This window comes from Vidua macroura, chromosome Z, assembly GCF_024509145.1.
Source record: "Vidua macroura isolate BioBank_ID:100142 chromosome Z, ASM2450914v1, whole genome shotgun sequence".
NCBI classification, from domain to species: Eukaryota; Metazoa; Chordata; class Aves; order Passeriformes; family Viduidae; genus Vidua; species Vidua macroura.
In genome coordinates, this window is record NC_071611.1 from 15358092 (window position 1) to 15374956 (window position 16865).

General features: G+C 40.1%; 1 protein-coding gene across 2 annotated transcripts in view; it reads left to right on the forward strand.

The window, feature by feature from the left end:
* Positions 1–599: 599 nt before the first annotated feature.
* The window catches only part of LOC128821729 (guanine nucleotide-binding protein G(q) subunit alpha-like), a 117664-nt gene continuing 101398 nt past the window's right edge, over positions 600–16865 (forward strand). Inside the window, exon 1 of one of the 2 annotated variants that reach the window (XM_054002967.1) lies at positions 600–735. In XM_054002967.1, the coding sequence (XP_053858942.1) occupies positions 600–735 (136 nt within the window). The remainder of the gene's footprint in view (positions 736–16865) is intronic. The other variant, XM_054002969.1, reaches the window with a different exon arrangement.

Sequence of the window (16865 nt, forward strand, 5' to 3'; positions counted from 1 at the left end):
GGCGGGAAGGAGGAGCGGCTGCGGGAAAGCTCTTCCTGCCGGGCAGCGGCGGTCTCGCCCACCCCGCCGGAGCCGGGCTCCCGCTCTGGGGGCGGGGAGCGGCGGGCAGATGTGTGCGTGTGCGGGGCGGGGGAGGGATTAGTGGGCATTAGCGCTTCCACGGGGGTGGGGTGGTCGCGTCGGAGGGCGGCGGGGGTGTCGGCGGCCGCCAGGGACACTCGGGGACCGCGCAGGCTGCGGGCGGCGGCGAGGGAAGGGGAGCAGCGGAACGAGGGACGGCTCGGCTGGGTAGCGCTGCTGTTGCCGCCGCGGTGGATGTTTCCATGTTGTTCGGTGCATGATTTAGAGGAGAGGAGGAGTTGGCAGCGGCGGGTGTCAGCGGCAGGGAGCGGGGATCCGCGCCGCCAGCGGCCCTGTCTTTCTTCTTGCCCTTCTGTGGCATCGAGGCTGCTCTGCCTGCGCGCTTGCCCTGCGGCGGCCCCCGGGCTCTCGGAGAGCGCCTGTGCCCCCCGGGGCCGGAGCGGCGGCGGGGTGCGTGTGTGCGAGTGTGCGTGCGGGTTTAGGGGGGGTGGGGGCTGTGTCTGAACCAGTTAGGAAGAATGACTCTGGAGTCCATCATGGCGTGCTGCCTGAGCGAGGAAGCCAAGGAAGCCCGGCGGATCAACGACGAGATCGAGCGGCAGCTGCGTCGGGACAAGCGGGACGCCCGCCGCGAGCTGAAGCTGCTGCTGCTGGGTGAGTGCGGAGCTTCCTCCTCCCGGCTCGGGCCGCTCGACTCGGGCCGCTCGCCTCGGGCCGCCGCCGGCGCGCACGCCCCAGGTGCCGCCGGGCTGCAGCCCGGGCATCGCCGCCGGCGCGGTCCGTGCCGGGGCGCAGGTACCCGGCGGCGGGGACGGGGCGGCAGCGGCAATGCCTGAGGTGCCTCTGGGCACTCGTCGCCCCCGCCGCGGGGAGCCGCAGGCCGAGCCTCCGCCGCGGGGAACGGGACGTGTGTGCCCGCCTGCGGGCATCGTCGGCGGGTGGGTTCGGTGTGGAACGGGAAGCGGCCTTCCAAAATGGAGAGGGAATGGATGGCGGGTGAGTGAGGGGGCTGCGGGGCGAGGGGCAAATGTCGATGTGTGTGGGAGAGCGATGGTAGCGAAGCGGATTAGGGAAGGGATTCGCAGGGGGAGTCGCTGTGCAGGTCGATGGTGGCGGGTGTGATATCTGCATTGTTCCGTGGGCTTCGGGAAGGTTGTTAGCTCACCGGTTGCATTTTTTATTGTGATTTTTATTTACTGAGGTAAAGTTGGATAAGGGGCTTGGGCTCAGCTTGCGTACCGGTTTCTATCAAGGAAAGGGAGCCGCAAAGGCCGATATGCACATGGCAAGCTGAGGGGTAACCTGAAGTGTGCTGGATGATTACAGGATCTTTGATACCGTTGGCATCCACCCACTGGTCAGGGAATAAAATCGCCTGTATCGTTTCTCCTTAATTAAAACAGAGGTTGCTATTTTAGAGCTGCAAGTATGTAGAGGTGGTATTTATCTAATAGAAATTTGGTTTATGTTAAAATAAGGCTTTTGAATTAAAATCTGCTTGCCCCTGTCCAGTCTGATGCACTGTGTCGTGTAGCTCCCTGGCAATAGTTCCTGCCTGGACTCACAGGCCTTTATGTATTTTTGCACTACTGTCTGGTGTGTGGATGAGTGAGTATGTTCCAAATGGATGTGGGATGTTTACGGGGAAGATGCTTTTCTTGGGCTACGTATTTGGAAGTAGTGGTTTATACTGGGGAAGTAAACTGCCTATTCAGTGAGGTAAGGCAAGTTGGAAGGAAAAGTTTGAATACGGTTTAGTGCTTCCATATGAATATGCTATTTCCTGAAGGTTATTTTCTGGATATAGAGAAGGTTGGGATCTCTGATGGATCTGGGAGGGAAGTAGTGGACGTGGATGCAGCACTCATAGTAATAATGTTCTGTTGGATTTTGGCCTGATTTTGGCTTATGGCAGTGCATGGTGTGATTTCTGACATGCACGAAGAAGATAAAATAGATTGCCCTTGCTTAATATTATGGATGTCTAAGTATGATTAATGATAGACACTTGCTTCAGGAGAGGCAGTTCATACATTTGACATGTTATTCAGGTCCAGATTTTTCCTGTATATTCTCAATTTCTCTTACAGTAGTGCTAGAAGCTTCTCCCAGATTTTCAGAAATGTATGAAATCCACTGAACGAGACCAATATATATTACCTAGAGAAGAAACCCAGAGATTCTGCAGTTAGGAACACAGAACTTGAGCTACTTTGCAAGGTCCTCCCACCGCTAACATGAAGTATTGGTGGTGGTAGACTGGAGTCCAGTTACAGCATCACTTTGGACCAGATAATGTGTGGTGATTTGAAGAAGAACAGGAGAGAAGCCAACCCATAGAAAGAATTAGGGAAAACTCTGTTGAGTTCCTGTATAAAAGATTTCTGTGTTCATCACCAATACCAGCTAAGAGTTCCAGCAGGCTTGTGAAAGTGGAGGCATGATGTAGAGATCTGGAGGAGTGAACTTTTGGCTGCATGTACTTAACAGCACATCCATATACCTGGTTAATAAAACCAGCACAGAAATTGTTACTGTGCATGCATTCTTTTGTCTTATATTTTGTCAGCCTTTGTCATATGTTTGACTGAAAGAAAGAGTATGTCCGCATTTGGATTAACACTTAATGATCTTGTCTTGAGAAGTGCAGTGTGTAGTGAATGACTCCTGGTGTCTTGGTATTTCATAGACTCAAGTTTTCAATTTCTAAAAGAAATTTAGGGGAACTTCTTTCATAAGTGGGTTTATCTTAAGTACCTTAGAGCACTTTTTTTTTTAGTCACTTTCATTGTTTCCCTAGCATAAGCAAATGCTCGGTTACTAAGTTTGTTGTTTGTATGGGTCATTCACATGGTTATGAGACAGATGAAACCGTTTTCAAATGAAAATATATTCATTAAAAATAGTGAAGCTGGTGGTAGGAAAACCATCTGAACATGTTTAAAATAATCTGATTTTTTAATACTGAATAAATGTTTACTGTCCCATTTTATCTCTTTCCTCCTCATTTTTAGGGAGAAAATCACTAATGCTGCTTAATTTTATGTAAGCATAAGTGAACATGCTTGGGTTTTCTTTTTCTTTTTCTTTTTTTTTTTTCTTTTTTTTTTCTTTTTTCTTTTTTTTTTTTTTTCTTTTCTGGAAGTGCCAATTCTGCAGTCCCACTCTCTCAAGTATTATAGGTCTGAAAAACCTAAGCGTGTTAAGTTTTTTAAATATGGGACTAAGGAATATCCTTTGACTTTTAAAGAGAATATTAGTGCAGTGTATAAGCTGAGCCTTGTTAAGTGGCTATGCATGTTCTTCAGACTAGTTGCAAGTGCAAAGTGAAAGGTATTATCAACCTTTAAAGGCACAAACAAGTGTATCTGTGTTAGGTTGTTTTATTATTACACTTGCTTAAAAATTAGATGTACACACATAAAAATGCATATGCATAGCAAACATAAAGAAAAAATTAATCTTTTTGCTTCAGAGGAAAATTATTTTTTCCCTCCTTAACTTGTGAAAGACACAGTGCCTTCTTGGAAATGTAGGTTTCTCCGAATTGTTACTGTGTCACACACAAACACACACACACTGCTTAATGTGCTCATGATATCTTTTTACTTTTCATGAAATCAAAGAGCTCAAAGTCGGAAGTAATTTGTGTAAAACTTTCACTGTGTGATAAGATTATTTTTAGGTATTAGTTTAAAAATAAACACTCTGATTAAACATTAAAATAACACTTTTAGGTACTTTTTTGTACATCATTATTTGATTTTTTAAAAATATATTAGAACAGGACAAAGTATTTTTTACAATTGCAATTGTGGAAAGCCAGAATCCATAAATATGCACTGAAGCATATTACATAGTAGTAGTTTCAGCTAGCACAACTTGGCTGTAGTGTTTTGAGACACTTTGGAATGAATTCAGTCTTCCACTGAATTTGGTTTTAATCTGTATTTTAACTCTTCTGGATGTCATTACTGATGAAAACTTTGTAAAACCCTGTGATTGTTCTCCAGAGTTTACAGTTGTTAATATCTGTTGTTTACTGTTAGCTGTAAAAACACATTGTTTTTATAATTAGGGGAGAAAACAAAGAGGTGTTCTAATGTTTTATGTTCTCCTCTGCCAATGTGTTTTGCGTGCTTTTATTTTAAGCATTTATGTACATATTTATTTTAAAGTAGTAAGAGCTATATACTTACGTATGTATTTTTTTGTCATACTTCCTTATGTAATTTTTTCCTGCCATCCATGTAAATTTTCCAGGGACTCAGAAAGCAACATTTGAGCCTGCATGACAGGCTGTAGTCATAAACCATCAGTCCTGGACATAGTCTGCCTGTAGACTGTATACATTAATATTGTACACTATTTTCTCACTGGGAAATGCCTTGAGTAGCTAAGAAAACAATCTGCAGGTGTTATGCTAGCTATGCCTATGTGTCTGTAGACCCTGGCCAGATTAGGTACTGGAGAGGTGTGTGGCAGTGCTATTTTTTTTGCAGCATATTGGTTGGTATTGTGTCACGTGCAAAGCATTTTTTTTTTAAACTTAGGTACTTCTTATGTTCAAGATTGCGAATGTGTCAGTGGAGAGACTTGCCTTGATACAAGTGTCCTTCTATTCTCCCTGCTGTAGCACAGAAATGAGATAGACGATAAGCTGTTTGAATTGGCATGAACAGCAGTCAATCTTATGCCAAACGATGCTTATGGACATAAGGTGACTATATGTATTATTTCTTAAACATGTGTCAGCCGAATTAGACGTTAAACATGCAGAACTTGGTGTATTCACAGAGGCAGGCTTTGTGTAGATACATTGAAGAGGAAATGGGTCTGTTAAGCCAACAGTGGCAGACTCTTGTTTCATGTAACTTCTTCAGCTGGAGAAACAAGCTTCCTTATTTTTCTTGTAACTTTGATTTTTATCAGTCTGCCCTATTCACACTGAACTATTTCAAATAATTTTAGGTAATGGACACAGTAGATATTTACAAATAATTAACTTACCTCTTCATACATATTGTAGCTAGATAGGTAAATATCTCTTATTTAGCAGAAGCTGTTTCTAAGGAAATATAATTTCATTCTGAATGTTTAACACCTTGATGTATTCTCATATACACAGATATGTCCCTGTGTAAGGACTTTTTTTTGTCGGGGAGGAAAACACATCATCATTTGGATATCAGTGTGATAATGTGAAGAACATATACTTAGAAAATATTTGAGAATATTTCTTTTCGGTGCACCAGAAAAGGATACCTTGTATGCAGCCATTAAAAAGGGTTTGTTGCTCTTTTGTTTTTACTACTCGATAAGTGATCTGCACCCACCAAAGTTAATAGGAACTGGCAGAGGGTCTGAACAGTTAAAGAATTCAGACTAATTTGGCTTTATTTACATTTCAAAGAGCCAAGTGACATAACCCCTAATTTTTACGTTACACTGGCAAACAATGTTAGATAAATGTAGGATGAAAAAATACACGCTGAGCAGAGAAATCTTTGGAGAATGGGCATTTGAGTGTGTGCTGCAAAATGAAGAAATAATAATTCTCCTCCTTTAGTTGCTTCAAACTGATTGTGTTGTTGTATGGTAACAGCAATTTCATTGGGGAAAGCACTATCTTGCAATCTCTAAAAAACAAATCACAGAGGTGTGAAATAAAGTGAGATAGAGGTCCAATTAATGGTGATCAGCTTTGTTGCAGGAATAGAATGCTATAAGCACAATATCTTTTTCTATGAACTTCCTTAAGCTAAATGGTAGAAGACTGAAGAAAGTCTGTTCTTGTACACAAATGCAACTGTGTATGAGCAGCTGTTACTGATGAAATTATAGAAGTTTTTCAGTGTTCACCTTTTATTTACTGTAATTATCAAACCTGGCAAGAACAAAGAGGTAAGCAGGAGAAAACAAAGGAAGAATTAACATATAGGCAACACTAGGAAGCCATATACATGGTGTTGGCCAAAAAGAAGGAAGCATGCTACAGGTTTTAAATATTATTAAGTTAGATATGTTAAAACTGGATAAAGAAGTCCAAGAGGTACCAATGTTTTAGAAGTTAAAAGTTTGGAAAGTCTCCTGTTTCTGGAGAGTTCCAGGAACAGCACAAATGTTTTTTCAGGCTAAACTAAAGTTTAAATCTGAAGTGTTCTGAAAGCACATTGTTCCCTCAATAAGTAGTGCTGATACTGAGGCTAAACTGAAGCATGATTTTCTACAGATTTTTGTCCTTTGTAAGTTTTCAAAGGACAAATGGCAGGGAATAATTAAACTACCTAATTTATACACTCTACTTACTGTTTATCAGTAGTGCAGAGTTTTATCCCAGAACCCTGATGCAGATGCAGTTGCCAACAGAAAAGTACTGTTGTTCATTTCATTCTGTACTTGAGAAGGTGGTGTGGCTATTCCAGGAACAAAAATAACCCCTACCAAGAAAGACTCATTCTTTGTCAGTCCATTAAGGCAGAATCATCTGACAAACTACTGTAGTGGACTACATGATTTAGGTGAGCCCCACTGTGTTGGTTCAGCTCATCTTTCTTTGGAAAGCAGATGATGTGCAATACATGTATTGCTTGAATAAGCAACAGAACATTAGAAAGTTGATGAAAGTGGAAGCAACTGGTGATTCAGTAAATTGAAAAGATAAGGACTGTATCACTATTGCCTCAGCACAGCTGAGCTGTGTATTGGCAGCTTCATCTGGGAGCTTTGCTATTTGTAATTTAGATTGATCTGTGTGTGTAAGAAGCATCTGATAGGAATGAATGAGTCTAGGTAGTTTTGACTAGTGCCAGAGTCGGAGTCTGTTTACCTTAGAATACATGGATGAGATTTCTACCCAAGGCCCTGTTCCCACTGATATCTGTGTCTTCTGTTTTGTATCTAGGAGACTGCCATTTTGGTCCTTGTTGAAGTACTTTGGTACTCAGTTCCAGCTGTCAAAAGTTCCACTCCTATTGAAGGAGGATTTGTTTTTCCGAAAGGCAACTGTGGAAAGGGCAGTTAAAATTTGCAATATGTTATACTTCTCCCCTCTGCCCCCAGTTTTCTCTTCTCTAAAGAGCTGAGTGCAGTTAGATCCTTAAGTCTTTTGAAGTTAATGGAAAAATACAGCTCAGATCTTGGTAAGTATCACCAAATGTGCATCAGAATAGTGTTTTCCCAGATAGGATTAGCCACCTTTAAGTTAAATTCGAGCGAAGAGCACAGGTTTCTGTTCTGTAGGAACTTGGTGTATCTGGATGTGAAAGAAAGTCAACCTGTTAGAGATTCTTTGAGTAAACAGGAATTGAGGTAGAAATTACTCATTTAGTTACTATATAGCCATGAGATCAACCTAAAGATATCTCATTCTTGATCATACTTTTATAAGCTAAGGTATAATGTAGTCAACATGTTTTAAGTACACTTTGAAATTATACATTAGGAAAAATATTTTAATTGTAATAGTACTTATTCTTATGGCACAGAGTATACATTGCTATCTAGTTTTGTTAGTGTGTCTGTCACTGTACCTGAGCTATATGCTCACTAGACACTTGCATAAGCTTCTTGGTCCTTAGCTAATTCATTGTTCTAATGATAATCTTTGTCAAGAATCCTTAAACTGAATGAGAATATGTCTGTGAGTTAAGGAAACTTTCTATTTTCTTATTCTATAAACCCATCACAGGAGAGTTTTTATCTCCTAAGTCTTCAATGTTAATGTTCATTATATTGCTTATATTGGAGAACGTTGAAAGAGAATGCTGAAAGGTATTCCAGCCCACAATTCTGGGTGAACAGCACCATCCAGAAAGTCAAACAGAAGGTTTCTGCAGCAGCTGGTAACTCAGAAGGCCAGAAAAAGACATAGAGGTTGGAAAAGATGCCATCATTCTTTATGCTTTTTGGGAAATGGTCTGGCTTGGGGAACTGGTGGTCAAGTATGGAACTTAAATTTTGTTCTGATAATGGATTTGCAAAGTAAATCCAAATCCAAAGAGGCGCTATGAGTGCCTCTTAGTCTCACAGATCAGAGCAGCAAAAGCAGTTGAAATTAAATGCTGAAAAATAAAGGCATCATTCACGTATCTTGAATAGATTCTTACACAGCTGTTCAGATACTTGGAGGATCTGATGCTTGTGTTTTTGGAGTGTGTTGTCTAGATGGTGTTGAAATGAAATGTTTATGTTGATGGTTAAAACCTTTCAAAGATCATTTGCAAAAAGAAGAAATACAAACAAACAAACAAAAAAAAAACAAACCCAAAGTACTCCTTTGTAAAATTTGTTTTAACTCAGTTAATCTTTTAGGAGGGAAAATTATGATTCTTACAATACTTCTCACTTGTATTTGTTTGATTATTTGTTTTTAAAAAGAAAATAATAATAGCCTAGAAACAGAGACGCTGTGTAGTTGTGCTGGGAAGAAAAGGCCAAAGAGTAAAGGACTTATTCTTACACCTATATTTTAATAACTCTGGTAAATTTTCTTTTCCTTCTTTTAATTTCTTGTTTATGTGTTAATAGAACCTGATGCTTAGAAGAGTTTTCATACACAGCAACAATCTTCATGCCACTTGAATCTCTCCTGTTCTGTGATTGCCCATTTTTTTTTGAGGGGTGGTTCTGATGTATGCACCTGGTCATCTTCAACAGTGATGGGATTAGTAGTTAATCCCAGAGTACAGGCCACCAAACAGGTCTCTGACTTACTTAGCCCATTATTAAAAGGGAGATTTAGAGATCAAAATCTGTTTATCTCATTACCATTCCCCCAATCCATTAAGTCCTCTAAGTGATTTTTTTGTGGGAGCTTTGATCTGGGAAGTTACAGGTGTTGCATGTCATTGAAAAAGCATTTAGTATAAAACCCCATGACAAACACTTGATAAACTTTTTAAAATCCTACCAAGTAGGGAAACCTCTCTGGCAACGTTAAAACTCAAGGCAAAACTCAGGCTATAATTTAGGCTTGAGATCATGGAACACATATTCTTTAAACATTTATTGAAACATATGGAAGATCTGCAGGTGTTCATTATAGAGTCAGCCAACAAGACGTGCAAAGGACTAACTGCCTGACTAATCTTGTGGCCTTCTATGATGGAGTACCTGTATCAGTGGTCAAAGGAAGAGGTAGGGATGTCATCTGTCTAGCCTTCTGTAAGGCCTTTGATACTGTGGCCTCCCAACATTCTTACTGTTAAATTGGAGTGAGGGAAGTTGGATGGATAGACTCTTTGATGAATAAAGAATTGACATGATGGCTGCATCCAAGGAGTTATGGTCAATGGTTTAATGCCCAAGTGGAAACAGTAATGAGTGTCCCTCAAGAAATCATACTGTTTAATACCTTCATTATGACATAAGCAGTGGGAAGTTGCACTCTCAGCAGATTACCATGTGACACCAGTCTGAGAGGTACAGTTGGTACGGGAGGTAAGCGAGCCTATTGGAACCTCAACAAGGTTCAGCAGGGCCAAGTCCAAAGTCCTGGGTGCATTGTCTGGTTTGTGACAACCCTTGACATCAGTACAGCATGGGGGATGAATGGATTGAGAGAGTAGCCCTCTACAGGAAAACTTGGGGTACTGGTGAATGAAAACTTGCACTTGGAACCTGGAAAGCCAGGCCTACATCAGAAGTCTTGCTGGGTGGTCAAGGGAGGTGATTCTTATCTGCTGGGACCTAGAATACTGCATCCATCTCTGTGGTCCTTAGTACAAAGACAGGGACCTTTTAGAGTGAAAAGAGCCACAAAAATTATCAGGGATGAAGCGCCTCTCCTATGAAGAGAGTCTAAGATAGTGTGGATTTTTCAGCCAGGAGAAAAGAAAATGCCAGAGAGATCTTGGAACAGCCTTTCAGTATACCAGGAGTGTATATAAGAAACCTGTACAAAGACTTTTACGTGGGTCTGTCAGTAAGAGGACAAGGAGCAATGGGTTTGAGCTGAAAGTGAGTAGATTGAGATTGGACTCAGAGAAAAGATCTTTTACAAGGAGGCAAGTGAGACACTGGAACAGACTGCTCAGAGAAGCTGTGGATGCCCTATCCTTGGAAGTGTACAAGGCCAGGCTGGAGGAGTCTTTGAGTAACCTGGTGTCATGGGTGGCATAGATGATTATTGAAGGTACCTTCCAATCCAGACCGCTCTGTGATGCTCATTTGGACTGCTGTGGTACTAAGTGATTTCCTGAAGTTAAAGCTGTTGTACATCTTCCTAACGTGATAGGTGTAAGAAACAATACTTTATACATGTATTTTTCCCCCTCTGAAAACACAAAATGCACCTAAACATACTTCTGTTTTTCTTGGTAAGAAGAGAATATTGAGAGGAAATAACATGAGGGGTTTTTTTTTGTACTGTGTTCGGTTTCCTCTTGGTCTCTGTTTATCTTGGCATTGAATTGGTAAATAAATTAAAGGAGATAATAAACATTTAAGTGATGCAAAGATGGATTTCATTTAGGTGACTCTCTCTCCTGGTTTAGCAGCTTATTTCATAGAAAAGCAGAACAGACAATTTAGGCGTAAATTTGCTTTCATCTAAATGTAAGACTGTGTATTTTCTGCAAATGGAATAAAGATTCACTGGAATTACTGTTTCATTAAATTGACTAACAGCATGCTTCATAGAAGCACAGAATAGTTTGAATGGGAAAGGATCTTAAAGTTCCAGCTCCGTGCCATGGACAGGAACTGTGCACTAGACCAGGTTGCTCAGTGCCCCATACAGCCTGGCCTTGAACACTGCCAGGGATGGAGCATTCGCAGCTTCTCTGGGCTTCTCTTGTGTCAATGCCCCACCACCCCCACAGTCAGCATCAGTAAAATGGCTTGGCTTACAATCCTTTAAGCTTGGATTTTAATGCCGTTGGTGTTCATAGAAATCTAGAAACAATCTCTGCCCAGAACAATTTTTGTTCTCTTGGGGTTTATTTACTTAATTGCATTCATCCTGTTTTCTTACCTGCAAGGCAAGATAATAGTGAATTTGGATTCACTTTGATTTTGTTCTGTGTTTGGCTCCACAACATAATTATACATTCCTATTAATTATTACATTTAATTAGGGTTAAGTACTAGACTCACGGTAATCTCTGAAGATTTTGGCCTTTGAACCAAAACTACAGAAACAATATGAGCAGGATTTGCTAATAGCTTAATTGTGGCTGTATTTCCTACCCTAAATGCAAACTTCTGATGCTGAACAGTGAAGTTAGTATGTATGCCTTTAAATTGTTTTCTCGGAGAAATTTGACACATTCTCTGGGTAATGACATTTTTCTGTGTTTTGTTTTGTTTTGTAAATTTACAACCACGTTAGTTTTCTTAGTGCATTTTTCATTTGGTTGTTCTCAGAAAATACCTTGTCTGGATGTTTTGATTTACAAACTTTTTGGTCTACAGTTTCATGTAGTGAAGTGAGAAAGATAGATTTAAATATTTACATTGCATTTTTCGTCTATGGAGTTTTCCCCATTAAATAATATAAAACCAGTAAAGCAGGAGGAGATTGTCTTTTTGTTGTTTAAAATAGCAAAATATGGTTTTCTTTAACTGGTAATTATGCAAAATTACTATATATGACTATATGACTTGTCAGGCTGCTAGGACATAGTCTTCTGTTAGAATAGCTTAAAAAGGGGGGGGAAACTATCATGAAAATACTTTGTCATGCTTTTGCTTTATATTTTAGTTATTTTCAAGAAATGACAGTATTTTCTGGAATAATCTATAGCTGCAGAAACATGTGCTCACCTTCTGCGTCTGTTTGTTTTGTCTTGTTTATGTGATACCAAGCTACTTCTGCTTAGTGGCATGAAATTTTCTTACACCTTCCCATTTCTTTACAGCTTTTTTTTTTTTTATGTGCACAGAGGATCAAAACTCTGCAGAAGTAGTCAAAGCAGAGCCATAAGCAAGACAAATGTTTATCTACTGACTGAGTGTCAGTCTTATTTAAAACAGTATTTCAACCTACCAATCTAGACTGCAGTTTAGGTATAGTGACATTAATTGTATATATCGCTGTACTCAATAACTCAGGCTTGTTTGTGGGTTTGAACAGGTTTCTTTTTGTGGGTATGTGTGATGGGATTTTCTTTTGTGAGTGTGTGTGTCTTTCAAGTGATACATGTTTTTTTGAACCAAAATACATGAGTGCACAAAATGCCAGTGACCTGTCTGATAAGCTCTTTCTTAATATATTGTGGAATTTGTTTTCTGACATTAGATAAAGCATAAGAAGTAAAATAACTGCACTACTCTCTTTTTTAGTTAATCATAACCATGAACATTACATTTTTTATCAACTTTCAGGACAGAAAGAAAATACTCCAGTACCTTGTCATTCAGTCTGGATGGTTCCATAGTTCAATTCTAACTTTGTAACTGTAGAGTGGATTTTATGTTTTTGTTTAATTGTTTTTGTAGCTGGTTTTTGACTTCTTTCCAATTCAAGGTCAGTACTGAAGTACAGATCATGAGAATTGAACAGTGATGTGTATATACTTTTTATTCCTAGTATATAAGTACTGCTACGTGGAATACCACTGCTGAGGTGTGTTCAAGGAGTGTAACATCCTACTGAGCCATGACATTAAACTATTAATGTTTAGATGACTGCTGTAACTTAAATGCTTTTCTAAATAATTGCTTTTTAGGGTGGGTTTAGTCATTGTTTGACAAGTATATACTTAACAGTATTTGCCTCTTTCTGTTTTACAGATTGTTCTAATATAGTTTTCAGCATAACATCATCATCATTTACCAGTTCACAGCTTTTGTATCACCTATGAGTACTGTCAGTAATGATTTTATGTTTTTGTTTTATCTCATGCAGGAAGATTTTTAAGGTTTTCTTTTAAATCTTAATATTTTTGGGATCCCGTTTGGAAGACAGCTGTCTGCTGAGGACTTTTGCCTGTGTAGTTTGGTACTTAACTGTTTAAACAACTGTTACTGAATGCATGCTGTGTTGGTTTGTTGTATGATCAGTTGCTTAGCAGATGCCTAGTTCTTCAAAACCACTGACTTTAACGGCAAACCATCTGAATGCTCTAACTCCATCGGTCTTGGTATACAATCTCTTTCTCTCACCCTTTGGGGTTTTTTGGGTGATAATTCAAGAGTTTCAAGTCAGCATGCCTTCCTAGCCAGTCCTTCTAAAACACTTTGGACCCTCTGACTGGCATTCTGACTCTAATAAATCCTCTGTGTTGTTCATCTTCAGTGGGCACTCTTTAATTTTCATTGCAAATGTGGCCTGTGCTTCCATAAAAGAAAAAAAAATTGTAAAATTACATGGGTGTTTTTCTGTGTTAATAAATATTAAGTATTCTACAGCAACAGTTTTGTGAGGGACCAGCGTGGTTTGTCATTTAAAAAAAAAACAAGGTCTTATGTGAAGCCCCAGAAGTCATAATTTGACTTTTTCTCTTAAAAATGGTTGAGATTTCCCATGTTTTTGGCTTACCTATTTCAATGTTCTTCTTTTACTTCCTCTCTTACACAGGCTAGTTTTATTGTTTTTCATTTTTCTTTTTTCCTTGTATAATTGTGGCTGTCTAGGCTACTTCATAAAATGTTCTGAAATGACTACCAGCTGTTCCTGTTCTAAATCTAAATCCAGTAACTTACACTTGTAATTGTCAGGTTTTTGCTAAAGTAGCTCTCACGAATACAATATGCTTATAATGTGCCTTTACTACTGGTTTTGAAATTCATTCATTTAAACATAGCAAATGCTGTACAGTCGTAATCATATGCTCCTGCAGTTACATTTGACTGTGGTTCTGACACTTGCCCCTTTTCTTAAGAGGTATTTCTGTATGGTGCTTTTCTGGTTTAGGAATCACAATTTCTAAACTAGCAGAAATACCAAGGTAATGTGCTTGAGACCTTTAGCGTCAGTTACATGGCATTAGGAGATTATACTTTTCCGTTTTCATGAAAGCGCTAGAGGATCTTCACTTGCTTGCCCTATCACATTACCTGTGACTGTCATCTGCTATGGCATCAGCTTTTGTTTCAATTTTTCCCTATTAGAATTTAAACCAAAAATATCTGTAGCTGCTAGCCAATTCTGAAGTATAAAATAAAGCCAGCCACTGAACTTCAATTTGGTCAATCTTTTCTTTAGTTACACCTCCTCCTTCAAACCCACATATATATATCAATAATTCTGTGGGTTTATCGCCTGTCTAGAATATCTAGAATATTTTGCCTGTTGAACAAACAGTTCAACCTCTCAATTTTATTTGGTTATTCATTTAATTTTAATCCTTCTTCGATTTTTCTGCTAAATAAGTGCACTCCGTTCCCCATCTTCCCCTTCACTTTCAACAGTGCAAGGATACTCTGACCTCTCTGGCCAACCTGCCTTTCAGAATGCTTTTCTTCCTCTTCTAACAATGGAAATTGCCCAAATTCTGCAACTTCCATCTTCCACAGAAATCCAGGGACTAATCCCCTGCCCAGAAGTGTGTTGTGTATTCTTTTCCTGTCCAGGAGTTTACCTCCAGGTTTTTCTGTTTCCTTCTAGTATAGCACAGTAATGTTTAAACTGCCAGGTATCAAGATGACAAATGTTAGGTGTTTAGGTATTTATAATTTGCAATATTCAGATTAATTATTCTGATGGAGCATACTTCAGGCACATGTACCATATTGCTGTCATTATTTCTATTAAACAGTGTTTAACAATCCCTTTGAGCTATTTGCAGGATCTTGCTTTCATCCAAATAGAGTGCAGTGTGATGACATAAGAATCTCAGCTGTCTGTGCCTACGCCTTGCTACCTGCTGGCTTGTCCTGTGTACTGTATGTACAGTGGTCATGGCTCATCCACCTTGGGAGCACTGTCTGACTATATAGACTACACACCAGTGATGTTATGTAAGGGTCAATGCTTGGTGAATACTGGTAGCAGCTGCTTAGCTCTTGTATGAAATATGAAAACAGTTTTAGGTTGCATCTTGAGGAACGCTGGCTCTAGAGGCCTGCTGTGAGGAGTTCTGCTTCTTCTGCAGAGGAATTAGATTTATCCTTGGAAAGTGAGTACTTCTTGAAATCAAGATAGAACTGGATGTTCCAGGACTTAACTGCAGTTGGAATAGTCTGGGATGCTTATAGGGTACTTTCTTCCACTTACCCTCATCTAGGTGTCAGACTTTTATAAATAGATTTAATCTTACAAAAATGAGAATTTGAGGCCTATAGGACCACTGCTTACCTGTGGGATTGTGTTTTCTTATGTACCTATAGAGCTCTGAAAGTTCTTAACACCATTTTCAGGTGTGCATTAACACAGCTGAAGCACAGTCAGGACTTGACACCTTACTGACGAAGATGCAGCCCGAACACTCTGGGGAAAAGGTTTCCTTATCAAGTAGAGAGTGCACTTAGCCCTCTTTTCCTTTTGCCTGGTGGGCAAAGAGTCTGAGGTTAAGCTCACCAGTACGAGAGAGATAGGTATGGAACTTAGGGAGGGATTCAAGCAAGGAGTGCAAGGTAATGAAGGGACTGTAAGGAAATGCTGAGAGCTAGGACTGTTCAGCCAGGAGAAGAGAAGACTCGGGGAGGGATCTTACCAATTTATGTAAATACCCAAAGGGAACTTACAAAAAGGACAGAGCCAGGCTCTTTTCAGTGATACCCAGTGACAGGGCAAGAGGCAATGGGCAGAGGCTGAAACACAGGAGATTCTGAACATCAGGAAACACTTTTTCACTGTGAGGGTGACTGAGCATTGGCACTGGTTGCCCAAAGTGGTTGTAGTGTATGCCTTCTATTAAAAAAACATGGTCCTAGGCAGCACGTTGTGACCCTGCTTGAGATCCCTTCTGACCTCAACCAATTTGTGTTTCTGTGAAATACAGTGACTATGCTGCAGAACTGGATCAGCTGAGTCAAGAGTTGACCCTGACTTTAATCATACAATGTGGGGGAAATCCTATGGGATTTATATTTCATTATGCTACACTCAGTATGTATATTTCATTATACTTATCAGTGCTTACAGGTGTACAAAGAATCATTTTTTAAGTAGTCTGGACCACTGTGACCAGTTACCTGAGGGGAAATCAGTGGAAGCGTTTTGCAGTTCAGAAGTCTTGCAGTGGCAGTATGCCAGCATGCTTTTCCCAGAGCAGCCACCTGTGTAGCTTAAGTCTGTTTGGGAACGCAGCAAGGTAGCTCATTACCCTGAATTGTGGGCTGATATAGGGCTGTTTTTCAGATAATCCCTGAATAGCTACAGGACTGACACAGGCTGTAGCTTCAAGCAGTTGATTGTAGGCTGAGGGTCCTCTGGGCCTGATCCAGTCTCAGTGCTGTTGGTAATGTCACATCATTATGCATCATTATGTAGGGTAGTTGTGGCTTAAGGTGTTTGACACAAAGGGGTTATTACAAACTAAGTAGACACAGCAGGATTGAAACCCTCCAACTTGTAAACACAGACTTTGGCAACATCCTGAGACTATGTGTAAACAAGGTGCATGATGCTGACTGTGCATGTAAGCCCAGGTCAGTGCCAACACATCCTGGTAAGTGGCACATGGATGTGATCACAAACTGTTGTTTTGGTGGTACTCAAAAATATGTACTGTGCAGATAGCAGTGTATGCTGTCAGCAAATTCCTTTTGCAGAAGACAAATTATTTCTGGATAAAGTAGCAGAAAGAAAAATAGTCTCTTCTCCTACCCTCAAAATACTTATCACTGGTAGAAATGTGCTGCAAAGTCGGAAGATTATTTGCAATGATGAATGTTAA